A 27,403-nucleotide genomic window follows, 5' to 3' on the forward strand; every position below is an offset into this window, starting at 1 on the left:
TTTGACTATGGGGCGGTATATAAATGCAATAAATAAGTAAATAATAAATAAGAGATTGACAGAAATGCCTTCTCAAGCCTCTGTAAATTCAAGAAATTGTAAAATGTATGTGGAACAGGAAAGAGTGTGTAGCTTTGAGATTTTGGGGGATTTTTTTAAAAAATTGCTTGATATTCTCATTGGAAGGGCTGTGCCCCAGTTAGCCCAAGTGGACTAACCTCTGCTGGATGTGGCCTGGGGAAAGTCTTGAGGACCAGCTAGAGATGCCTAGAGGGCCACCTCCAGGCCTGAGGCTCCCCACTCCTAAGGCTGTCCAGGGAATAGAAGGCTAAACTGAGATTTGATTCTGGGACTTCCAGCTAGTAGCACACAGTCTTACCTTAGTCGAACACAGGCAGCTATCTTGCTGTACATACACCACTTTGGGTTATATAATGAGGACATACATGTTAGAAAGGCGAATAAATAAGTAAATAAAATTGAGAGAATGTCTAGCTCATGTAGTTCAGTATTGTCCATGTAGCTCATCATCATCTGTACTAACTGGCAGCCGCACTCCAGGGTGTCAGACAGGGGTCTTTCCCAACACTACCTGGAGATGCAAGAGATTGAATCTGAGACCTTTTTACATGCAAAGCATGACTTCTTCAACAGAAAGTAGTCCCTTCTCTAATGCCACTCTAATTTACTCTTGGACCTTGATGAACCTCTCAGAACTTGAGCTGTTTGGTGATAGCAATGTTCTTTTCAAGATCTTGGCTACTCTAAATAAATAAGAAAAAACTGCTGAATCAGAGCTGCTAGATAGCTCAGATCTATGCTCAATGCAACCGGATCTTCCAAAAGATTCCTAGCTCAAACTGCAGAGAGTTTAAAACCACAGTTCAACATAAAGCAGGACAATATGAAGATTTCAGTGGTTTTGCATTTAATATAATTTGATAAATACTAAAATACTTTCCTTTATTTTCTGACTTCATTTTAATCATGTCAGGTAATGGGGGCTTCAGGACCAGGGGAAGAAACCTAAGCTCTTGGGTTCTTCTTGAGGTTTGGCAGGTCCACAGCTGCAAGAAATCAACATGCATATGTGCCAATAGTCCTAATTTTACTACGGCCACTCTTGTCTTCTGAGATCTGCTCCTCGTTCGGCATGTTCTCTGTTTGTCCCTGCTGTGCCTTTGGGGGATATTTTGTACTTTCATTTTCACAGTTTAGCATACACACGCATGCAAAAGAGCTGCCAGTCTTTTGGTTTCAGCCCTGTTCTTCAAATCTGTTGAGCTTAAGTCTGAGTAGTGCATGGATGCATCCTGACTTTAGTGCCATGGACAATAAGGCAGGGTTTCATGCAGTGCAGCTTGCGAGTTCTTTTGTATTCATAAGTGGAGTAACACACTGTGGGACAATTCATGTTTTTCTAGTATACATTTTATTTAACCGAAAGAACAAACACCTTCTTTGCTTTTAAATTCTGTCACTTGAGATAAGCTACAGTTAACTTGATTATACAAGTTACAAAACTAAACACTTACTTGTAGGGTGCTTCTGAATAAGCATGCATAGAATTGCATTGTATGTTGTCTAAACACAAAATGCCAGTGCCACAAAATAGGTTGTCTTCCATATTCCCCACAATGCTTGTGCAGATAGTAAGCCTTCATGTGTGGTTTCTGGGTTGCAGCTAAAAACTCATATACAATGTGAATCCAAAGATTCTCCGCTGCAAGTTCTAAGATTCTATTAAGCATTCTTCATGCTGTATCAATGGGAACACTTTCACAGCACAGTCGTATGAAGTAAATCCCATTGAGTTCAATAGGACACTTAACAGTAAGTATACACAGCTGTAGCCTCAGTCAGCTTCAGACCTGAAACAAAAAATTGTAAGTATTCAAAGACTGGCAAATTTTCCCATTTTGCTTGTCAAATATTTTTTCACTGAGAAATATCAAGGCACATTTGCAATTTGATATCCCACAATTTAAAATTTGAATGCATTAGACTTGTTACAGTTTTATCTTGACTGTTTCAACACTGGCAGGTTTCAAATATGACCTAACCTGCCAATTGTCAAATGTTAATTACCTCTGTGTTATGGTTTATGTCCAAGACAAATAAAAATGAACTGAATTACCATTTACCCCCGCATGTTATCTATCAAATGCTGTCAAGTAAATGCTACAGAATGTAAACTTCAGATATGATTTAGTGTTAAATGCTATTGCATACCAGTCAGCAAATACTGTAATTTACAGTAGTGTGCTAGTGGTTGTACATGTCTCTGGCGAAGTTTGGAAGCCTATCAAGGATTCCTCAGTGAAATGAACAGCTAAGATGGCTTGTCCAGCACTAGTGATCTTCCTCGAAAATGTGCAGCCACATTTGTTTTGTTCTGTCATGACCCGGGGTCTTCTTCCTTGGGGTTGACACCATGGTTTTGGAGGAACAGGCAAAGAGTGAGAGGAAATTGCCATCAGACCTGGCATCAGGAGCCCCCAATTCCCCAGAAGATCTGCTGCAGGAGGAGTCCACTATGCCAGCAACTCTCCAGCTACTGAGGAGTCCAGTCTGGAAGCTCCAGGGGAATCATCATCTCTCCCATGCCCTAGGAGTCAATGGCTGTTGAACCTTTAAAGAGTCTCCTCTTGCTGGAGATGGCACTGATTACCAAGACTGAGCTGCAGCAGTATTTAAGGCTCAGTCTGGGCCGATTATTTGTTCCTGAACCAACATTTTAAAATGGCTCCAACTTGAATGTCACATGGAGCTGGCCATCCTGAACCCTGGCCTGGCCTGAACATGGACCTGCTTGTACTTGTTTTGCTTTACTTGACTATATTTGTGGAAACCTTAATTCTTACCATGAACTTCACACTTGAACCAGAACCCTCTTTCTACTGGAGGCATCACCTGGAACAGAATTGTTCTAGAGCAACTTCTTTGTTCATAATGGGTACTAACTCATGTAAACTGAGTATACTCTAGAATCTGCAAGGATTCTGTGGCAAACATGCAGAATTTATTGGGATTAACATCAATCTGAAAAGTCTTCTTTGAAGGTAGAAGGTTTGAAAACCACTGAGATATGCCACTGAATGTGCATTGACTATCATATTGCTGGGCATTGCCCCAATCTCTGAGTAGTGTGAAACTTCCAGGGGTGCCAGCTGTTACCCAGGGTTTGGTTTCCTTGGAAAGAAGGTCAGTGGAGACTGTGGTGTCTTTATGAAATATGGTTTATTTACACATATGCACAACCTGAGCTTAAAATGGAGGGGTTCATAGATTTAACAGTCCAATAGATCTTGCTTTTCATCAGGCTTGTAGGGAGGCACACCAAAGCCACGGTGCAGAGAGCAGGCCTCTCTGTGTGTCTTCCTAGTTCCCAGCTTCTCCAGACTAGACTAAAAAAGTATCTCTTTGGCCCCAGGTGTACATACTAGTGTGGTACAAGGAGTAGGGGAGGAACACTCTAGCAGTGATCCTTAGCATCCCTATCTTCATCTGAGAAATATACAAAATTTGTTTTGTTTTTCCAGCTGAAACTACTTAGTTTAGTCCAATCTGATCTCTTACCTCTAGACATGGCAGCTGTCTGCCACACGGCCTTTGCTTCTGTTTGTTGTGAAATGTAAATAAAGCATTGCATTGTCAAGTAGCTGTGCACTTTCTGCTGTGAGCTTGCCTGCTGTTGGAGCTTCCCTAGGAAGCCCAGATACAACAGGGTAATTTACAACTCAGAAAATTAAGATAAGTCCAGCAAAGCCGTTCTTTGTCAATCAGCCCTGCTTGGCCCACTTAGTTTGTAGGGACCTATTGGACTTAATTCATTCTTATCTGTCTTACCCTTTTGAGCTCTTTTCCTTCTTGTTCTGTACCATTAAATGAGGTCTTCCTTTTCCTCTCACCTGTCTGTGACCCAGTGACTAATGTGCTGTTTGCTCAAATAGCAGAAAAATATATTAGCTGCCTTGATAATTACCTGGCCTAAGATACGGTAGGAAAGTGAAGTGATTTAGACAGCTGAGAGACAAGCAGAAATTATGGAGTGGCAGAAGACAGGGTCTGGGATTCTGAGGATGAAGGCAGATGTAACATTTTAAGAACAGTGAACACGGTTTGAGAATGCCATTGCTAGCCTCAAACACAAATGCACATAGGTGACTGGGGCTGATGGGAGTTAAACTCCAAAACATCTGGAGGGCACCTGGTTGGTGAAAGCTAATGGAAAGTGTAATCTAGTAAAGTACAGTGATAGAGTATTTACATGCAGAGGTCCCCATATTCAGAACCTGACACCCCCAGTTAATGCATCTTGAACAACAAGACCAGGAGAGATCTAGGGTCACATCTGCACCATACATTTAAAGCATTCTTATACTACTTTAACAGTCATGATTCTCCTTAAATAATTCTGGGAACTGTAGTTTAAGGTTGCTGAACTAATAACTTTCAGCAGGAGACCCCTATTCTCCTCACAGAACTGCAGTTCTCAGAGTGGTTTAAGAGTCAGTCCCTCTTTCCAGAGAACTCTGAGAATTGTAGCTATATGAAGGGAATAGGGGTCTCCTAACAACTCAGTACTTCCCAAACTACACTTCCCAGGATTCTTTGAGGGAAGCTATGATTGTTTAAGTGATATAAATGCTTTAAATGTATGGTGAAGATATAACCTAAATACAGAGTGCTGGGCTAGATGACTCCATTTAAAACAGCTTTGTAATGTTCATAAAGTTTCTGTTATAGGTACTTATGTTGTTTTTGCTCTTTTCATGCCAGGGTGGTGTAGTGATTAGAGCATCAGACTAGGCCTGGGGAGAAACAGGTCCAAATCCCTACATTGCCATCAAACTCACTAGGTGACCTTAGGCCAGTTACTATCTCTGGAACAGGTTCAGAGGAGACTTATGAAGATGGTCTCGCTTATGAAAAGCAAGTCTATGAATGAAGAAAAGTTGAAGGCCGTGGATGTGTTAGGCTAGAGAGGGAACAGTATAGTAAATACCTGAAGAATAGTCCCACAGAAGACTATTCTTCAAAGATTTGCTCTCTGCTGTCCCAGAGGCAGGTCTGTTGATGGGGAGGGGCAGGAAATGGGCATGCTGCCCCCCTAGAGCTGTGCTTCACACACACCCCAGGATTTGTTTTGGGAAATTTTCTTCTTTTTAATTTGTGACATGACAGACAATGACAATCTCCATTGAAAGAATGATAGCTTGTCTTAAAATCAGTCGCAATTTAAGAATAGGACCCTCTGAAAAATTCATTGAATAATGCAGGGTGAATGCACAACAAAAGCCTCATCTGGAAGAGCCCCCCAAAGTCTGCTCACTTTCCTGGACTAAGGGTGGATTTTTCATTATCGCTACTACTTTATGATTACTGAAATGATCCTGAAAAAAACAGCTTGTAAAGTAATGTGCCCCCTCTAGGATGCACACCTTAACATGGTGATGGGGTTTGAGAGTGTTGAAGAGCAATGCCGTCAGGAGTCTAGACTAAGAGGCTAGACTCCTAGCAGGGACACCCAAGGCAGAATGGTCAAAGCTGAGACACGACACTAAGATGCATCCAAACTCAGAGGAAGGCAATGAAACCACCTCTGAATATCTCTTACCATGAAAACCCTATGAACAGAGTATCCAAAATGTAACAAGAGATAGTGCTGGAAGATGAGACCCCCAGGTCAGAAGGCACTCACCGAGCTACTGGGGAAGAACAAAGGACAAGTACGAGTAGCGCTGTGACTAATGACGCAGCTGGGTCAAAGCCAAAAGGAAGCCCAGAGGCTGATGCGCACAGATGCAAAAGTAGAGTCCAGAGTTGTACGACACACACAATAGGAACATGGAATGTGAGAAGCATGAACCAGGGAAAGCTAGCAATTGTCAAGCAAGAAATGGAACACAACATTACAATACTTGGTGTGAGCAAACTAAAATGGATGGGAATGGGACATTTCCAATCAGACAACTACAAAATATTTTATGCAGGAAATGAGAAATTAAGAAGAAATGGGGTTGCTTTAATAGTGAGACGTGAAGTAGCAAAAGCAATTAGGAGCTACAACGCAAGGTCTGAGTGAGTTATATCAATCAGATTAAATGGGAAACCTATCAACATAACCATAATCCAAGTCTATGCTCCAACAGCAAACGCAGAAGAAGAGGAATTGGAGAGATTTTACGCAGATGTATAGGAAGAAATTGATCACACACCAAAACAAGATGTGCTGATAATCTTGGGGGATTGGAATGCAAAAATAGGGAACAGAGAGAACAGAGGAATTGTGGGGAAATGGGGCCTAGGAGATAGAAATGAAGCAGGAGAAAGACTTACTGAATTCTGTGAAGCCAATAATTTGTTTCTTGCAAACACATTTTTTGAGCAACCGAAAAGACGACTGTAGACATGGACATCACCAAATGGTCAATATAGGAATCAAATTGATTATATAATTGGTAGCAGAAGATGGAGAAGTTCCATACTTTCTGCGAAAACAAGACCAGGAGCAGACTGCGGTACAGATAATGAACTGGTAATATCGAAAATCAGAGTAAAGCTAAAGAAGACCAACAAAGCAATCATAATGCCAAAATACAATTTAAATAACATCCTAGAAGCATATAAAGATTAAATAAGGAACAGGTTTGAGGCTTTAAACTTAGCTGACAGAGAACTATGGAATGAAGTCAGATACGTTATCAGGGAAGAATGCAAAAAAACAATACCTCTTGTTAAAAAGAGAGAAAGACCTCAATGGATGACTGAAGAAACTCTTCAAATGGTTAAAGAGAGAAGGAAAGCAAAAGCAAAAGGAGATAGAAACACAGTCAGAACCCTAAATGCAACAATACAGTGACTAGTACGTAGGGACAAAGAGAACTATTACAATAGTTACTGTACAGAAATAGAAGAAGACAACAAAAAGGGTAGAACAAGAGCCCTATTGCAAAAGATTAGAGAAATGAAAGGCAAATTTAAACCAAGAGTAGGGATGTTGAATAATCAACAGGGAAACACACTGACTGACCAAGATGAAATAAAAAGAAGATGGAAACAATACACTGAAGAACTCTATAAAAGAGATGCAAGGATGACAGATTCGTTCACGGAGGAACCATATGATGAAGAACCAGAAATTTTAGAATGTGAGGTGAAAGCTGCTCTTCAAATACTTGGAAGAAACAAATCACCAGGAACAGATGTCATACCAATAGAGTTGCTACAAACTACTGAGACTTAATCTGTGCAAATTTTGACAAAAATCTGCCAAGAAATACGGAAAACTAAACAGTGGCCCACAGACTGGAAACGTTCCATATACATCTCAATTCCAAAGAAAGGGGATCCCAGAGAATGCAGTAATTATCGAACTATTGCTTTAATATCCCGTGCAAGTAAAGTAATGCTCAAGATTCTACAACAAAGGCTCTTACCATATATGGAGCGAGAAATGCCAGATATCCAAGCTAGATTTAGAAAGGGAAGAGGCACCAGAGATCACATCGCAAACATAATAATGGAACGGAGCAAGGAATTTCAGAAGGAAATCACCCTGTGCTTTATAGATTACAGCAAAGCCTTTGACTGCGTAGATCATCAAAAACTATGGAATGCTTTAAAAGAAATGGGGGTGCCACAGCATCTGATTGTCCTTATGCGCAACCTATACTCTGGACAAGAGGCTACTGTAAGGACAAAATATGGAGAAACTGATTGGTTCCCCATCAGAAAGGATGTGAGACAGGGGTGTATTTTATCACCCTATTTATTTAATCTATACGCAGAACATATCATACGGAAAGCAGGATTGGACCAAGATGAAGGAGGTGTGAAAATTGGAGAAATATCAATAATTTAAGATACGCAGATGATACCATACTACTAGCAGAAACCAGTAATGATTTGAAACGAATGCCGTTGAAAGTTAATGAGGAAAGCACAAAAGCAGGACTACAGCTGAATGTCAAAAAGACTAAAGTAATGACAACAGAAGATTTAGGTAACTTTACAGTTGACAATGAGGACATTGAACTTGTCAAGGATTATCAATACCTTGGCACAGTCATTAACCAAAATGGAGACAATAGTCAAGAAATCAAAGGAAGGCTAGGACTGGGGAGGGCAGCTGTGAGAGAACTAGAAAAGGTCCTCAAACGCAAAGATGTATCACTGAACACTAAAGTCAGGATCATTCAGACCATGGTATTTCCGATCTCTATGTATAGATGTGAAAGTTGGACAGTGAAAAAAGCTGATAAGAGAAAATTCCACTCATTTGAAATGTGGTGTTGGAAGAGAGCTTTGCGCATACCATGGACTGTGAAAAAGACCAATAATTGGGTGTTAGAACAAATTAAACCAGAACTATCACTAGAAGCTAAAATGATGAAACTGAGATTATCATAGTTTGGACACATAATGAGAAGACATGATTCTTTAGAAAAGATAATAATGCTGGGAAAAACAGCAGGGAGTAGAAAAAGAGGAAGGCCAAAGAGATGGATTGATTCCATAAAGGAAGCCACAGACCTGAACTTGTAAGATCTGAACAGGGTGGTTCATAGCAGATGCTCTTGGAGGTTGCTGATTCATAGGGTCACCATACGTCATAGTCGACTTGGAGGCACATAACAACAACAACAACAAAGTAATGTGACCCCCTGAAGAGTTGAATATTAGAACTTTGTATTATGGGCTAAAGTTAGACTCCACCCCTTGGACTTTCCTTTGCTCTGCTTTTCATTTTCATTTTCAGTTGTGCTATCTACCTAGCCAGCAGTAAAGAAGCATGCTTGTTTGCCTGCAGTAAGAAGTAAGAGTTTGTTTATTCTGCAGTCATTATAATGAGTAGAGTAGGATTGGGTGCTTATCGCTAAAGCGTGAAATAAAGAGATAACTTAAAGTGATCTGAAAAAATGGCTACCCTTTACTCTTTTAAAGCACTCACTATACTCACAATCATATTGGCTGATTTTGTTCTTTTTCTTGAATACTTGATGGCAAAAGAATGAAAACAGACCTAGAGGAATAGAAATATTGCTGTGTGCAGTACAGTTAGCTCGTTGGCTAACTAAACACCTAGGCTGTAACTCAGGCCTAATTTCTGATTTTCCCAGTATGTGTAGCTCAGCATGAGGCCTTTTCAGGGTTTCTGGGCAGAAAAATCAACCCAGCAACCAATTAAAAAAATCCATTTGCCGTCCACATTTAGTTTCCAATTGCTTAGTTCATCCTTTATATAGGGGCCAGTTAAATGTTTTTTCCTGATTGTCCAACAGGAAGGAAAATCTGAAAGCCAGGAGCAAGGAGGGACTCTCGAGGAGTTTACAAACACACCCTGTAGTATTTATGTTCTTTCTACCCTTCCCTAAATTTGTAGTATGGACAACTTTGTTTTTCAGGTGGAATCTAAAACTGAGATACCTAATGCAACATCAAAGCCAAGCTCAGGAGCTCACTCTCATTACTAAAGCAGTTCAGTTCATGAAGAATCAGAACACAGGGGCAGACAGCACGTGAAAGAGGACTGTAGGAATAGGAAAAATCAAGCTTTTGAGTCTGGTATTCCTGGGGATCTCTCAAAAAAGGGTGAGATAATTCAACAGATTAAACTTTATTCATGTAAGTTGACACACTCTCTCTGGATGGAGGAGGGGTGAGGGGGAAGGTCACTGCCTTTCTCTTCCCCTGGCCTGGCCCTCACATCCTTTCCATCATTGTTGGGGGGGGATTGGCTGGCGCTATATGCCTCTTTCCCACTAATGCCCCACCTAGAAACGTGGCTGCCTCACCTAACAAGGGCTGCCCAAAGGGCAGGACTAGCCTAGGTTACAGGAGGGAAGATTTCAGTTGAACATTGAGAGAAACTTCTTAATAGTGAAAGTTGGCACAGTGGAGAAACTCAGAGTGGATCCATCACCAGTGGCTGGAGTGGCTTGCAGTCTGGTAGATCCTTGGCTGACCCAGCTTTGCCCTTTCCCTGCCACTGAAATAGCCTTTTTTTGTGCGTTTACACCAGCCACAGCTAGTGGGGATACCACCTGCACTTTCAGCAAGTGCAGTGGGAACCTCTCAGCTGGTGGAGCCCAGCAGAGCTGAGAGGAGCTGTAGAGAGGGACACCTCCACTGGATCCTAACCAGTGTGGCAGATGGGAGGCAGCGGCTCTATGGAGACTGTCTTGCCTAAGGGCCCTCCAAAACCTGGAACTGACACTGAGTGTGGGCTCTCCCTCACTGGAGGTCTTCAAGAAGAGGCTAAGTAGCTCTCTGTTAGGAATGCTGTAGCTCTAGATTCCTTGAATTGGGCAGGGCATCTGAGCAGCGGGCCTATCAGAATTGGCATATCAGGTGAGGTGGAGCAAATATACAAGCTTCCCGGGAAGTGACTCACTCTGCTTACTGGGAGGGGCGAGGCAGCAGGGAGGTTGGTGCAGTGCAAATGCACCGATGGAGCCAATCCGGCACACCTGCCAATGCATTTGCACCATGTCAACCTTCCCACCTTCTCTCCCCTCCCCCTCCTGGTAAGCAACAGTGACCCATCTGCTGTTGGTGCAGCAGCTCTGCTCCACCCGGTAAGCCACTTCTGGGGCCTTCAAGTCCCCCTCTAACTCTATGGTTCTCACCCTAACCTACCACAAACATCTGTTGTGAGGATAGTGAGAAAGGAGGAAATCACATGCATTACCTTCAGTTCCTTGGAGGAAGGGTGGGATATAAATATAATAAATGCATAAATACTGTGATTGCCTTTTGTGACTTGTGCATTACCTTGAGTGCAAACATCCAGAAAAGGCGGCTAAAGAATTGTCATAATTATTTCTTTAAATATGTAAAGAGATAACATCAGGCTCTCTGTGTTGACTAATATTTGTTGCATATTTTCACTTGTCCTTGCCTCATCCTGAAAATGTAGGTGACCAGCTTACAGCTCTAAAGTGCTTTGAGCATGAAATTATGCCTATGTGCCTGATACTATTGCCCATTGGGACAGATGAGGTGGAAAGCAGAGAGCCTGACAGCAGGTGGAGACAGAGCCAATGACAGGCTGAGTCAACTAATGCTAGTTTGGCCTCTATCCTCCTGCCTGCTGAGTTCTACAACAGCAGCACTAAGACTCCGGAAGAGGAAGCTGTCAGCCAGGGCTACCCATTGGATTGGAGGCAGACGGGTGGGGGCTGGCTGAGTTTTTGGTGGGGCAGTTCCCCAATTGCCCTAGTGGACCAGCCACCACTGGCTAAGTCAAACCTTGGCTTGGTTTATGTGGTGGCCAAAAGGACCAGGAAGGAGCAGAACAGCTGCAAAGTCCTCTCTGGGAGTCGGCACGTTCATGCAGTCTTGCAGAACAGCTGAGCTGTAGACTACTGGTCCATCTAGCTCAGTATCGTCCACATTGATGGGCAGCGGCTCTCCAGGTTTTCAGGCAGGGGTCAAGATGCCAGTGATTGGCCCTAGGGCCTTCTGCACACAAGGCAGACGCTCTACCACTGAGCTATGAAATAAGCAACATGTTTTTCTAATTTTCAGAAGCTTTCCTAGTGATCACTGGGAGTCATTTCTTTCCTTCTTTTTTGCCTTTATATTCTGCCTTTCCTCCATGGAACCCAAGGCAGCATAGTACAAGTGGTTTCCAAGCAGGCTGACCACGTCTAGAGCTGCTTAGCTTCAGCAAGGTGGCTGCTTCATGTGCCTTCAAATGATGCCACAAGCTGAGCCAGTACAGGTTATTTTGCTGCCCGAGGTGAGAATGAATTTTGCTGCCTCACACCTGCACTATTTTGTAAGCGGGAGGGGAGATATATGTGCCTTTTCCGGCTCAAACATTTTCCCCCCTAGTTGCCGCCTTTGTTCCATACAAGTGAATTGTCATTTTGCTCTGGTCACTTGAATGGAGTGTGGGAAAAAGGGTTTTGCCGTCAGGAAAATCATTTGGGGAAGAACACCTGGTAGCCTCCACATCTCAGGCCCTGTCATTCCAAGGGTGTGAAGGAGGGAAACTGTCTCTCCTTGAAGGATTTCCTGATTAGCCAGGAGCTAATCTTACTGCCATAAGCAATTGCCTGTAGTGCCTAGTGGATTGGGCTGGGCCTGATGGTGAGCGACCAAGTGAGTGACTATTTACATGCTTCGTGCTCCTTCAATATATGCTGCCAGATATCTTGTAGGATATCCCACAGGACCATACAATCTGGGTGTATTAGACTCTGTTCAGTTTATGTGGTGATAGGCAAAATATGTTTCTTTATAGCACATGTGGGGAGCATTTGGTCCTCCAGATGTTGCTGTACTATAGCTCCCATCATCCCTAGCCATTGGCCATGTTTGGTGGGGCTGATGGGAGCTGTCGTCCATCAACTGGAGGGCCAAAGGTTCCCCACTCCTGCTTTACAGAAACCTGCCCAAGGTCTTCTAGGCTAGGAAGTTAGCTGGAAAGCAGGGGCTTAAAACAGGATCGCTTGAATTGCAAGCAAGCACTGCCCTGCCTGCTGGGCCATATTTTTCTGATATGATTTTTCTGCCTGTTGTTCAGTAATTGTAATATGCTGTGCTAGATGCTAAAGTTGTTTTTAATTAAAACATTCCACCGCGGGCCCCCTGAATGAAGCTCATGGACCACTGGTGGCCTGCAGACCACACTTCGGGAACCCCTGTTCTAGTCCTCATGTTTGCAGGTAGAGGTGACAAGCAGGACTCTCAGTGTGCTGCACAGCAGGAAGGGGAGGGGCAGATTTTTAAAAATCCTATTGAGAGAAATAAGCAGAAGAAGCTGCTGCTGTGGCAGCATTTGCTTGAACTGGTTGGTCTTAGAGACAAAGCAAACTCTTGGTTTGCAGTCTAGCAGCACTAGGCAAAGGAGGGGGGCAAGGAACTTTTCTCTTCTTGACTCCACCCATCTCATCGCACTACCTATACCTTGTTCTCCAGTTCCACTTCTGACGCTAGTACTTATGTCCAGCAAAACTAATTTCACGTTCCCTACATTTACCTGCTTTGCAGTTAGAACACGTGCCTAATCTAGCATGAAACAAAGTTTTGCATAAGCTGTTAGCACTTGTGCTGATGCTGGATAGAGTCAAATTGGACTGAATTACTAGATCAAAAGGTAAGCCATTCATCAAATGTGTTGGTTTATTCTGCTTGAAGTTCCAGAAATTTGATTTTCTAAATTGTGGCATTTTTCTTTTGAACTGCAGTAAACATAGTTTTACTGTGTGTCCATTTCCTCCAAGAGATGGATCTGGTACATTTTGGTTAGCAAGATGGGGTAATTTGAGTAAGTACATTCTCTCTGCTTTGCTATCTTTTTAATCTGTCCATTCCATAATGTTTTTCTTCTTCTTCTCTGGTTTTAATATAGACCCTTTCCTTGCTGACATAGGGTGCCTCCTGGCTATTTTGTGGGAGGAATTCAAGTGCATACCAAACTTTAGGTTTGCACAATGAAAGTGTATGAAAGGGGTCTGTCACCCTAGCACAACAAATTCACTTTAAAAAAAATCAAACTTTTTGCAGTTTGGAAAGTGATGAAGAAATGCATTGGAAAGTGTGGGATGCACAAATGACTGATGGGTAGACATGGAAACACTCTGCAAGCAGATCGGGATGAATACTGGAAACAAATCAGAACCGATGCTCAATAAAGGCCGGATATAGCCTTGCTTCTGCGTAAGTTTTGTGCAAGCCAATCAGTGAATAGGTTGTTTGGGAATGCTGCTACAGTGCTGACCAGGGGCTTCGCAACCAAATAGGACACCTTCCTCAGGGGCTGGAGGGAGAGATTAACTCATCCTATAGAGAGAGTTTTTGCCAGGCAAACTGAGGAGATGGCCTTTCCCTCTAGCCCTTTTGTATGGTCACTAGCTTTCTTCAATAAGCATGAGTGGCTAGAAAGATGTTTGCTTTGAAGAACATTTGTGGCTGGTAGCTATCAGCTGTTGCGCATACCTCACCTGTTTGGGTGGGGATAGTGAGCAACTATTTGGCAGTTTGAATCACCCAGTGAAGGAGACGACAAAAGCCTGAGTTTTTGTAGCTGGTGGTTTGCTTCAAGATCTTGCTGTTTGCTTTGGGGAGAACTTACGGTACTTTCAACCCAGCATTGTCTGCCTGGGTGCCCTCTTGCTTCTCTATGGCATTTAACAGATATTACAGGGAGGCCATAAGCCAGGGATGAGGAATCTCAGGCCTCTCCCTAGTTACACCCCCTCTTCTCAGAAAACACACCTCCCTGAGCCTACTTCACACCTGTCTTGAGTGTTTTTTGCCTGGCTGGAATGTGCCCTCGAACTCTGATCATGCCTCTTCCTTGCTGGATGGAAGATAGGGAGGGATGTGTGAGTGTGAAGAAGCTAGTCTAATGTACAAGGCAGAAGAAGGCACGTTCATAGGAATATAGGAACCTGCCATATATTGAGTCAGGCAATTGGTCCATCTAGCTCAGTACTGGCTACACTAGTGGCTCTCAATTTCCCCCCGTGGACCACTTGAAAATTGCTGAGGGTCTTGGTGGATCACTTAAATGATTTTCCTGCCTATTGTAGCAACTGTAATTCATTCTGTAGAAGCTGTGTGCTTTTTTTTACTGTATTTTACTACTATTTTATTTCTTATATATTGTATTTTATTGTATCACCATTTGAATTCCATAGAATTCAATTGGTGATGCTATAAAATACAATATAAGAAACAAAAGAAACAAAAATACAGCTAAAAATAATCACGTTGAATATTTAAAGTGATGGATGTGCCGTCTCCCATCTTCAACCACGAATCCGCAGACACACCGTGGACTACCTGAACGAAGCTTGTAGGCCACTGGTGGTCCATGGGCTACAGTTTGGGAACTCCTGGTCTACACTGACTGGCAGCAGCTGTCCAGGGTGTCAGCCAAGAGTCTCTCCCAGCTCCATCTGGAGATGCTGGAGATTGAACTTGGGATCTTCCGCATGCAAAGCAGATGCCCTGCCACTGAGCTACGGTCCTTTCCCCCACTTTAGTCCCCCCACAACTAATTCACGTGATTTCCTGTGGCCACTTTTTGCCTCTGGCCTCACCCACCAATGGCATGTGGCCCCTGAAAGGGAATGTGGCCGTCATGCTGAAAAAGGTTTCCTGCCCCTGTCACAAGCCTTTAGTGTGCTCTCTTCCCTAGGAAACCAACACTGTAAAATGCTGCCCTGGAGAGTGTGAAACTTTATGCCCGGGTCCATCTACACCCTTCCTTTGATGTGTGAAATCTCATCAAAGAGGCTGGATTTGCATCTTTGGGGATGGGAATGACTCAGAGTATTAATCTGCCTCTATGAAAACATCTAAACATCTAAAGGTGTCCTGTCCTGGCCCAGCTGCACTGGCTACCAATATGTTTCCGGGCCAGATTCAAAGTGTTGGTTCTTACCTATAAAGCCCTTAACGGCATTGGACCGGAATACCTAGCGGAACGCCTCTTCCGCTATGTACCTACCCGTTCGCTGCACCTGACGTCGAAGGCCCTTCTCTGGGTTCCAACACACAGGGAGGCCCGGAGAGTAATAACTAGAGCTAGGGCCTTCTCAGTGGTGGCCCCCGAGTTATGGAACGCCCTCCCTGACGAGATATGCCTGGCGCCTTCTTTGTTATCCTTTCGGCGCCAGGTAAAGACCTACCTCTTTGCCCAGGCATTTTAAAATTAAAATTTTAATTTTAATCTATTTTTGTCTTAATCTTGTTTTATATATCTTTTATAGTCTATTGTACCCACACTCATTTGTATGTTAACTTGTTTTTATACTGTTGTACACCGCCCTGAGAGCTTGTTGCTATAGGGCGGTTTAAAAATGTAATAAAATAAATAAATAAATAAATAAATAAATAAATAAATAAATAAATAAATTAACCTGGAATCTGTTCTTGCAGTGCTTGGGCAACTAATGATGTTTGCTCCAAAGCCACTTAAGAAAGGCAAAAGCGGAGAAGACTGGTATCTCTTATTCAGTAATTCCCAGACCGTATGCCTGAGGAGAACTGCTAGCGTGCTGCTGCATGAAGTGCATTAATTAAACAATTAAAGGCTCCTGTCAGATCAAAATAGCGTACCCATCTAGAGGAGAGGTAGTCCAATTTAGAGTGGCCATGTGTGTGCCCTCGATTTGAAGCACAGTCAGAGTTCTCTTTGAATAGTCCAAGTCCAGTTTAAAGATAAAGAACCCTAAGAAAGAAGGGAGTTGAGGTTCGCACGCAGACAGCAGACTGAGCAGGTACACAACTGATCACAGTCTTCTCCACTGTGCTGAAATGTATTTCTGTTAAAGTAATACCCTTGGTTATAGTGCACTGTACTTCTGACTGCAGTTCAGAAACATGTGCCACATCTGCCAGACTTTAAGGGGTCTTACTCCCTAGTAGGTGTGTTTAGGGCTGCAACCTTATGGAAGCTATTTCCTTATAAGATGCTATAAAATACTCCTTACTCCCTAGTACACACTCTGTGCCACATGAACATAAAAACAGATGAAGAGAAAGTGAATCCTTGAAAAGAGAGTGGATCTGGGAGGGGTCCTAGAAGCCTTCTGATAATTCCTCTCTCCCTTCTGAAGTAGATAGCTCTACATAGCTCTTCCATGAAACAAAAAGCTCCCAGTGAGCTATCTAGTATTTCATTTACCACCTTGAAAACCTGGTTGTTCCAAATGGAAGAGAAAATATGACAGAATTTAATGGCTATATTTTAATTGCAAATATATTACCTGACCTTTGATGTCCATTTTGTACCTCTTGCCAGGTTGCCCCACAATACTGACTGAGGGAGCTAATAATAATAATAATAAAATTTAATTTTTGTGTTGCCTATCTGGCCGAAGCCACTCTAGGCGACGTACAAACTAAAATTCAGTAAAATACAATACAATACAGATAAAATACAATGAAGTCATTAATCACAGCAGCTAACTGCCTGTAAATCTAAGGGGTCAAGAATGCTACATGTAATGTTCACCAGTGATTCTTACAACTACTGCATGACATAAGACATGTTAAGGAACCCCATTTGCAATGGCTCCCATAGTCACCACATTGAGGCTAGCCAATTGGGACAGCCACATGATCAGTTGGGCTCCTCCAGATAACCTCCTAGTTCCTCCTAGACCCCCACAGCACAGAGAATGAAAATGATGTGTACAGACTGAAAAATGTGAGCGATAAAATACACCTTTTATGGCCAATGCACGCACATTCAAAGGGGCATTGCTGAGTTGAGTTCTTCAGGTCCATTTTATCTTGGCTGTTTGTTTCACCACACACCCAGCTTGCAACTCCAGCCACATCTATTGGGCCAGCACAAGTTGGTGCAATTCCACAGTTGCATTGGCTTATTTCAAATTTGGCCATGATCCATTCAACTTTCAAGCTTGCCGAGGCAGTTTTGTTGTGTGGGTCGGCCCTGGCTGGCTCTGAAACTCTTTCATTACTCCATTTAATCTGAAGTGGTTCAGAGTATATAAGGCTACATTTCCTTGATCTTCACGATGCCCCTCTGTTTTTCCAGCATCTGACTATGAAATGCAAATTGTACTGAAACGTGTTAATTTTTGTGGTTACACAAGGTGTTGCTTGCATAAGGAGGGTGGTAGTGCCTCTCAGAACCCCTCTGCCAATTGTCTCCTGTAGATAACAAGGCAGCATCATGAATCCTTTATGGGTTTTGACAGCTAAGCCTGAAGATGCTCAGGGTGTTTCTTATTTGCTCAAAAAGCCAATTCTTTGGCAAGTGGTACAGCTGTTCTTTAACTGCTTCCTGGCATGTCCTAGAATGCCTGGTGTGGAGGAGAGAACTTAGCAGGGCTCTGCCTGGCTTAAAGAGAAGCTGCTGCTGTGCTAGATTGTTGGTTTCTATCCCCGGCTCTTTATTACCCCTTGGCCACGCTGGGAAAGCAGCTGGTGCAATTATATTGTGCTATCATTGCTTGTTGCTGTAGCTCCCTGTTTAAACTGTGTTCTGGGAAAGAATGATTTACAACTTTTGTCTATGGTAGGGGTGGGGAATCTCAGGCATTTAGCGAGGGGGGGAGGGAAGGGATAACCCTGCAAAAATGGGGAGGCAATTTCAGCCCACCATTCGTTAGAAACAATTGGAAGTTCTGATACTAATGAAAGCAAAAGCCCATCCCCCTTTCAACAACAACTACAACAAAGAAAAAAAGAAAAAACAACCAATAGTCATATGGTACTTTAGCGACTAACAAACTTATCACAGCACAAGCTTTTGTGGAGTACAGTCCAGTTCTTTAGATGCATAAGTTACAGCAATATACGCATGCGTTTTTGGGGGGAGGGGGTTGTAAACAGTGAGGTCAGAGGGCAATGAATTGCAGACAGTAATTGTATAATTGTATAACTCAGGTAATTCACAGAACAGTTGTTGAGAACACAGGCATCATGGTTTTGTGAAGGCAATTGACACATGTGGTACACTAAAAACCTATTACCCAGTTCAACTACAAGTCATAGGACTGAACCTCTTGATGTACTGGAATTCAGCAAATTCACATTGCAGTCTCCCTTTGAAGAATGGTCACCTAAAGATCAGTTTCAGAGTCTCCTGGGAGGTCAAAGTGTGGCCCCACTGGTTTTCGAATATTGCCCTTTCTGATGCCCTATTTGTGTCCATTTGTTATTTTCTGCAGATATAAAACAGATGACATGGCTAGCCCTCTAGGAAAAGGAAAAAGGAATTTCCATGTGGAGTCAACCATGAAATAACACCTCCCCCCAATAGTGCTAAAGTGTTCTGATTTGTGGTTGGTAATGACAGCATGGTGAAGAGGGAGTTAAAAACCTCCCCACGTTGCACTGCTCAAGATGGGGAATGCCCACCTGCCTTCTTTCCTCCCCCTCCTCCAAGTGATTACTGGGGAAGAAGGGAGGATAAGCCTCCAAACAGGTCTTTTCATAATGAATATACGGCAAAGGGACATCATTCCAGATCTGCAACTGAGAGCACCGATAGGCTGCCTTGTAAGCCCTTTTTGTTGAAGGAACTCAGTGTAAAATGCCTGATGTGATAAAGGCCCTTCTTCACCAGTGGACCATCCCTAGACATTACCTAATAGACAAAATTGTGGTGACAGTGAGACTGACATATTCCTTTGGTTTCATTTATTTTATCTTTTTGTAAGTTAGGAGCATTTTTATTTGCAATGACTCATGGTTCTCCATGCTAAATTTTAGTTAATGTGCAGAGAGGAAGCCTGAAAGATTAAAAGTAAATAGACATCAAATTAGCTGCTAAGGCTCCTCAGAGTGGTGACATTTAATTCTACCAAAAATGTTGTGAGGTCTTTGGGGCAGTATAGTCAGTCTCTACACTTTGGAAAATGGAATGTGGCAGGGTTTTGCTTCCCCACTCCCATCCTTCAGACTTTCAACTTCTGGTAATCTTTACTGCATTGAGTTGTCTGCCAGGGAATTCCTGTGTATCTACCATGGAACCCCATGTATGTGGCTGAGGATTCTGGGGCATGTTCTTGATGGATATACACTCAGTTGACCCAGACCTGCTGGGCCTCACCATTGTTGAGGGTAACTCAGGATGCATCGAAGACTTTCCTGCAGCTACATATTGCAAGAGAAGATCAATAGCAAAGAGCAAGCTATCTTCTGTCCTTATTTCTCATTAAAGAAAGCACTAAGATCCCTATAAACACAATGTGGAAACTCCCAAAATGGTGGCGTGATTATCTCTTCCTGTTGCAAAAGTCTTGTACCCAGCCCCTAAGGATCTGGGTAATGTAGGAAAAGGGTTCGGTTCCATGGCGACTTCAGGGTTCACCTTTCCAGGTCTGCATCTGCATTGTCTCCTTTCCCTAAGTTCATATGCTCTCCTTTTCTCTCCTTTGCATCCCTATTGCTTCCAGTCTAGTTTGTTATGACCTAGTTTACCTAACATTACCTAACATTTCATATGGTCCTGTATGCACTCCCTTTCAAACCTTGAGGCCTTGGCTGTTTTCAAACATGGAATTCTACACTAGGTGCGACTGCATTCCACCCACTGGCAGTCACAAACTGGGGTCAGTATCACAACTTGAACTAGGAACCTTCTGGTCTTTGGGCTGCTGCCCCCTTGTGACAAGCCAGTTGGACCCTGTGACTGGTTCCGCTTGGCTGTGTGACTCCCTTGGTAAAAATCTGTGTTATTGGTTGGATAAGTCCTGCTAGATTTATGCACTTTTAAATTAAAAATCCTTTACATTTACACAAATACCACAATATTATTTCTGTCCCATTTCTTTCCAGAAACACACAGTACTGCTGAGTAATTAACAATGTTGTCCTTGCAAATTTGTTCAGGTCAGGGAGTGAGATCCCACAGCACACAAGAACCAAAACAAGTGACACAGGTAGCAGGGGAAAGTTTTGTATCTAGAGGTATAGCACCACCTACTGCTTGAGAAACCATCTTGCATTTATTTTACATGCTCAGTGTTTAAGCAGCTGACTTAAAGTAACTTTGCTACATTGGAAAAAGTGGGTATCAGTGAGCAGAGAGGTACCAGAGAGGGATCAACCAACTACTGCTGTGTACTGTATGTGACCAAATTGGGAAATGTTAGGATATTTTTGTTCCAGGTTGCCTGATTTGACTACTTGATCAAACTGGATGTAAGGTTCTTGTCTGGCACGCTTATTATATTGTACGTATTCGTTATAAAGATTTGATATTAGCCCTCAGCAGAGGATCCCACAAATGGAACCATGGCCAAGTCAGATGCAAATAATGTCGAGAGGGTCTAAGTGCCAGCCCTAGTTATCTTCTTGGCCTGGGAAGACTGTAGCTCAGGGTTAGAGTATCTGCTTTGCATGCAGAAGACCCCAGGTTCAGTTCCCATCAACTCCAGGTAGGCCTGGAAGACACCCCTGTCTGAAATGTTGGAGAGCTGCTACCAGTCAGTGTAGCCAATACTGAGGTAGATGGACCAATAGTCTGACTCAGTATAAGGCAGCTTCCAATGTTTGTAGTTGGCTTTGCCCTTCTGCTTTCCCTTGCTCCCGGTCTCTGTTTCCTCTGTAACTCCTTCACCATGTTGCCTCTGTTTTGGCAAGTAAGCAATGGATGGATGAACGAATACTTCCCCCTTCCCTTCCCCCTTGTGTATTCTTCCTCCCACCCCCTCCACTGGGTCTGCCTCATTTTCTTTTCTCTTAGTCCCTTCTTCTTTGATATTTTCTTTCCTAAGCCCTTTATCCTTCTCTTGGCCCTCATCTCCATCCCTTGTTCTCCCCCTTCTCTCTCATATCTTCCTCCTGTCCTTCAGCCATTCTGAGTTTATGGTCCAGATAGGGGGAATGTGCTTGGAAAGGCAGCTGTGAAGGTGGGCTGTGGCTGGGCAGAGGGGTGAGTTCCAGTTCGGTTTCTGCCCCTGTGAGCCCAGAATGAATGGCTTTCTGATCAGCTGTGCATTGATGAGGGCATAAATGTGCTCCAGTAAAGAGTGGTAGGCCTGGTTGGGGGAGGTATTGATTCCGTTCCCACTCAGCCATGAACTCAGGCCTCACTGAGATGGGAAACTACTGTCTCAGTTCAGACTGCAAGGTTGAGGTCACTGAGGTGTTTGTCATAACATGGAATGCTCCCTCACGAAAACAGATTGTTAGCTACATGTGAAAAACTGGCTTGTCAGGGTTAGGCTAGGCTAAGGGCTCTTCTCCCTCACATGCTAGTTTTCTATGCAGAGAGATTTTTGGGATGGAGAAGCATTCAATTAATTTGAACCCTTCCCCCAACAGAGCCTGAAAAAATACAGCCAAGACACAGGTTTATGTGTCTGCCCTGTAATTAGATCTTAGTTAGCAGTTTTGGCAAGTTATTCTCCCTCTGGATCAGTTTCCGCCCTCCTTCAGCTCTCAGGTCAGTGGGCTGAATAAAATAAAAATATGTGATGGTATCCTGACCTATCTGTTCAGTCTGGCCAATATATCTGAAAAGAAACTCTGTTGATACTTGAAACATTGGGGGATATTTCTCTCATAGCCTTTCTGGCTACTGGATGATGGTAAGGGGCTGAGGAATTTATTTATTTATTTTATTTATTTAATTACATTTCTAGACCGCCCTATAGCAGAAAGCTCTCAGGGCGGTGTACAACAAATAAAATCACAATTAAAATATGAGCAAGTGCGGAAAAAAAATATATATAGTACAATTATAAAACATTAATAAAATTGCCATTGAGATTTAAATTAAGATCATATTAAGTTTAAAATGTTAAATTAAAATATTTAAAAATTTACAAAATGTAAAAAGCCTGGGCGAAAAGGTAAGTTTTTACCTGGCGCCGAAAAGATAACAGAGAAGGCGCCAGGCGTATCTCGTCTGGGAGGGCATTCCATAGTTCGGGGGCCACCACCGAGAAGGCCCTAGATCTAGTTGTTGATCTCCGGGCCTCTTTATGGGTTGGAACCCGGAGAAGGGCCTTCGACGTCGAGCGTAGTGAACGGGTAGGTACATAGCGAGAGAGGCGCTCCATCAGGTATTGCGGTCCGATGCCGTTTAGGGCTTTATAGGTAAGAACCAACACTTTGAATCTGGCCCGGAAACATATCGGTAGCCAGTGCAGCTGCGCCAGGACAGGTGTTATATGGTCAAATTTCTTTGTCCCAGTGAGAACTCTGGCCGCAGCATTTTGCACTAGCTGAAGTTTCCGAACCGTCTTCATAGGTAGCCCCACGTAGAGTGCATTACAGTAGTCCAATCTAGAGGTTACCATAGCATGGATAACTGAGGCAAGATGCTCCTTGCTCAAATAGGGTCGCAGTTGGGCTACCAGCCGGAGGAATATTTTGTTCACATAAACACATTATTTTCATCTACCTGGATAAATATATAACAGACTTTTTAAAAGCTTCCTTAATATTTCAGCTTGGAAAATGCAGGGCTTGGGTACATGAGAGTTTTGGAATCTGTTTCCATGAATTCCCCATGGTCCAATATTCTGACTCCCTGGCATCAGAAGAGGGTTTTGATGACACACAGGGTAAGATTGTAGGTTGGAATCACCCCTGGAAAGAGCTTCTGAAGTACTCACCTCATCAGAGACATCCATGGAAAGATCCTAGCACTGTCTTGATCTGCTTTGTCTGATGGGATCATCCCCCCCCTTCTCAGAACCCTCTGCTACTGCACAACATCCAGGGCAGCACTTAAGCAAGCACTTAAGGGCTAGGGAATTCTGCTTTAGGTTTCAACAGACTTCTTCATAGGGGGCAGAGTTTAAGATACCAGCAGCAGTCATAAAAGCTCCCAATTGGCTATTGATTATTGCTGGAGCAAAGGTTCAAACTTGCTGCTCTATGTTACCCTGTATCCAGTCTGAGTCCAATAATGATACCAGTTCCACAGTGAGCTGACCTTGGTCCTGATTTCCCTTGAGCTAGCTTCTATTTCTGCTGACGTGATGGGTCCTAGCCCAGCACAGGAAGAGAGGGAGAGCACCAGAGACACTTTCTTTGTAATATCTATTTAGAAATATACAAGCAGCATATATTTGAAGCAAGTAGATTCCTAAAGCAGACTGCATTATCTCTAACCCATGAGATTCTCCAAAAGCAACCTTTGCAGTGTCCACAGCCAAAACTGCCTCCGATTTCTAGCTAATTTATCTAAAACTCCTGCTCTGTTGGCTTTCTCTTGCTGCCTAAATTCTAACTGTTGCAAACTGTCTTTATGTTCCTCCCCAGACTGTAATGGGTATGGCTTTCCAAAGGCTGCAGAGAGGTTTCCAGCCATTAAGGTTAAGCCATACTACCATCAAGCTATTTTAGAGAAAACCACAATGATATACCAATTCCCAATAATTAAAGCAGCCATACTACTAAGAATATGGAAACTGAACTCTTCAGAGCTCTTCCATGGTATCTTCAATAACATGTAAATAGACTATTGACAGATTTGTGTCTGTGGATAAGATGTGATAAGGGTCATCCATGATCAGGATCAGCTGCTTTTTTTTTCATTGGACACCCATATGGAAAGCCAGCATGGTGGATCAAATCCCCACTCAGCCATGAAGCTCATTGGATGACCTTCAACCACTCACTGTCAGGCATTGCCTCTCAGTCTAATCTACCTCACAGGATTGATGTGAGGAGAAAATGGGGAGGGGAAGAACCATGTATGCCACCTTGGACTTCTTAGAGGGAAGGCAGGATATAAATGTAATAAATAAATGCTGGTTCCCAAATTATGAAAATGATGTGAGATTCACTTTCCCCCTTCAACACTGCACCCACTAATCCAATCTCTCTCCTCCCACGCACATCTAGCTGCATCCTGAATCCACATTAGAAAAGGATAGGTTGCCTACTAAACTCACTAGGTGAGAATGAAAGCTGTTTCTTCCTATTTCTTGCAAGATGGTATTCCCTCCAGATAAGTTACCTAGAGGAGCAACAGCTGCTGGTGCTATTGACTTTAAGAGGCAATATGTAGTCCCATGAGGGAGTAACTTTACTCTCTCTATAACTAAGAATTGATGATATTTCCATTGATCATACTTCTTGTGTGTCTGCATGGAGGATATATATGTGTGAGTGTGAAGAAATTAGTCTGTTGTGGAAAGGCATAATTCACATTTGTCACTTTGCTCAGTTTTGTCTCTGGCCCCACCCACCAATGGCATGTGGGCCCTCAGGCTGAATGAAAAAGGCTCCCTACCCTTGACTTATGGAATTATATGAAGCTGACTTGTACTGAGTCAGATCCTTGGTCCATCTAACTGGTATTGTCTGCACTGACTGGAATTGGTTCTTCAGGGTTTCAGATAAGGGGTTTTCATAACCCTACTTGGAGATGCCAGGGACTCAACCCAGAATCTTTTACATGCAAAACATGATATGGGGATTACAAAATATGTGTTCTACCACAATTGTGGGATGGGAATGCTTGAAACTATAAATGCCACCCCCAATCCTTGCATAGGCTGGAGCCCAATTGACGTGACACCACAGGAGTGCAAGATAGTGTATGTGGAGATTTAACTAACCAGGGCTGTTTACTGTGATGTTGATATTATTTGACAGGGCAGAGTGCATCTTTTCTGGATTTATAAAGATGTCGCTTCCACTTCCATAGGTGTTCCTGTGCAAACCGAATCTTCCATTCTTAAAATAGGTCCCAGAAAGAACCTTGTTGGTAACTTTTCTTCCCTTATTTTGCCTTTTCTAGAGTGATGTTCTGCAAGAGCATTCAGCATGTTCAGCCTTGGCACATGTTCCATCAGCGCTCACATGCTCTCTGAAGCAGGCTCTTTTCCTGCCAGTGGAGCCCCTGAGCTGGACAGTGACTCACAGAGATACATGCTGGCCCTGCCAGAGGAAGAGGCGTGGCGGAAGCATCGACTGGGTCTGATGCAGTCTACTCAGTCCTGCAGCATGCTAGAGCCAGAGACCTTGACTGATAGCCTCATCTCGCGTACTACCAGCTTTGATGCCCTCTATGAACTGCAGTCTCAGGAGAGGGAACCCAGTTTGGGTTTGGATGGCAGCAGCACATTTGACGTGGGGCAGAGCCAGGTCATCCCTGTAAGCCCTGAAGTTATCAAGCGCCGGCGAGGGGGCCTGATTGAACAGCGAGATATCATTAAGGCGCATGAAGCTCATAAGATGCAGAGCACGCCACAGGCAAGGAGGAAAGAGTGGGAGTAAGTACGCGGCGGGGTTCACACAATGTTTCTCCCCATCCACTGAGATTGGCAGGGAAATGAGCTCTGGGTCCTCTCCTTTTCCGAGGTGAGACTGGCGGGGACTTGGAGCAGGGCCTTCTCTGTAGCTGAACTGGTTCTTTGGAACACCCTGCCTGGCACGTGGTGAAGACCGTGTTGCCATTTAATTACAACTTGATTGTCTGTGTGTGAGAGAGGGATTTCATCATGTTGGGCTAGCCAGCTTTGCTGTATATTACTGTTGCTGCTGCTGTGTTATGACACTTTTAATTTGTATTTGGGTTGTTGAGTATTACTTTTTGTAGAGCATGTGCCTTGCACATTAAAGATCCCTGGGTTTATTCCCTGGCAACTTCAGGTGGAGCTGCCTGAAATGCTGGAGAGACGTTGCTAGTCAATGTCAACATTGCTGAGCTGGATGGCCCAATGGTCTGATTTGGTATGAGGCATCTCTCTATCTTCTTGTTTAAGTTTATTGTATGATATGTTGTATTTTGAGTGGAAAAGCATGTTACAACTTTTAACAATAGTGATAGTAAGGCTGGAGGGAGCGAGAAGGTCACTAAAGGGCAACCCCTTGTACTCAGGCAAGAACCTCTTTGACTCAGTCCCTGAACAACGTGGACCTCACACCAAAGTGCCTTCATTTGGTGTTGATAGAATTTGTTTGCAGACACTGCAAGTCTTGGTCACGTAGCCCCACCCAGTCTTCTCTGTCTATGCCAAGGTCAGTGATCTTGAAGGGAGGCTTCTTCTGTACCCCAAATATGGCAGCTGGTTAAGACGCTCAGCATGAAGCAGAAACTCTATCCAGAGCTTTATTGGAATACAGGAAACTACCTTATACTGAATCAGAAAATTGGACCATGGATCTCAGAAATATAGGAGATCCTGTTCACAGATCTCCCATATCCAGAAGTGGATGGCCTGGCGGAGTGGTGCCATTCATTTGATCTTGGGTTGGTTTTGTTGCTCCTGCTTACTGGGAGGTAGAGGAAGGGACAAAGCGGCAATGAGGTCAGCACAGTGTACACTCACTGGCGGGATTGGCTTCCTCCTTTTCAAAAAAACCCCTTTTGAGAAATCTTTCCTGAGAGTGCCTTATCCATCCTTCAAGTTCATTCCAAGGATTTATTTATTTATTTATTTATTCTGTTTCTATGCTGCCTTTTGGCCAAAGGCCCTCAAGGCGGCTCACAAAAAAATAAAATAAACACAAATACAAAATACACATCAGAAAAGAACACAGAGCACAGAAATTCAAACAACAAAATATTAACATCGTTTAAAAAACAAGGTTCTTTACAGGCCTGGAGATAATCTGTCCTTAAAACGTAGCACTGGCACTCCAAGAATTTTAGCCCTCAAACACTGAGCAGCTGTTGTAAAGGATTTGCTCACCAACACCATCGGATTCTTCCCCGAAATCATCGTCCATAGACCTGAAGTAGAACTTGTAGTTGGGCCAGATGCCATGTAATCTGTCTGCTTGTGCTGGCTGGAAGTTAGCTGCCAAATAAGAGACAGTCTCCATGGCAGCTTTGCCTTAGCAAAAGAAAAAAGGCCCTTCTCCCTTATTACACCAGAGAACAGACAGAGTCGGTCCTATGCCCCCCTCCCCATGTTAAGCATTGCTAAGCAACTGGGAAGTGGCAGTCCACATCCCCAGGAGATTGCAGTGACTCTTGTGAGCTGCAGGT

General features: G+C 43.3%; 1 protein-coding gene across 1 annotated transcript in view; it reads left to right on the forward strand.

The window, feature by feature from the left end:
- CACNA1E (calcium voltage-gated channel subunit alpha1 E) overlaps nt 1-27,403 on the forward strand; it is a 683,463-nt gene that overhangs the window by 128,834 nt on the left and 527,226 nt on the right. Inside the window, exon 2 of the mRNA XM_061634264.1 lies at nt 25,208-25,682. Within this exon, the coding sequence (XP_061490248.1) occupies nt 25,234-25,682 (449 nt within the window). The 5' untranslated portion in view covers nt 25,208-25,233. The remainder of the gene's footprint in view (nt 1-25,207; nt 25,683-27,403) is intronic.

The sequence above is a fragment of the Rhineura floridana genome, chromosome 6 (assembly GCF_030035675.1).
Source record: "Rhineura floridana isolate rRhiFlo1 chromosome 6, rRhiFlo1.hap2, whole genome shotgun sequence".
Taxonomy (NCBI): Eukaryota; Metazoa; Chordata; class Lepidosauria; order Squamata; family Rhineuridae; genus Rhineura; species Rhineura floridana.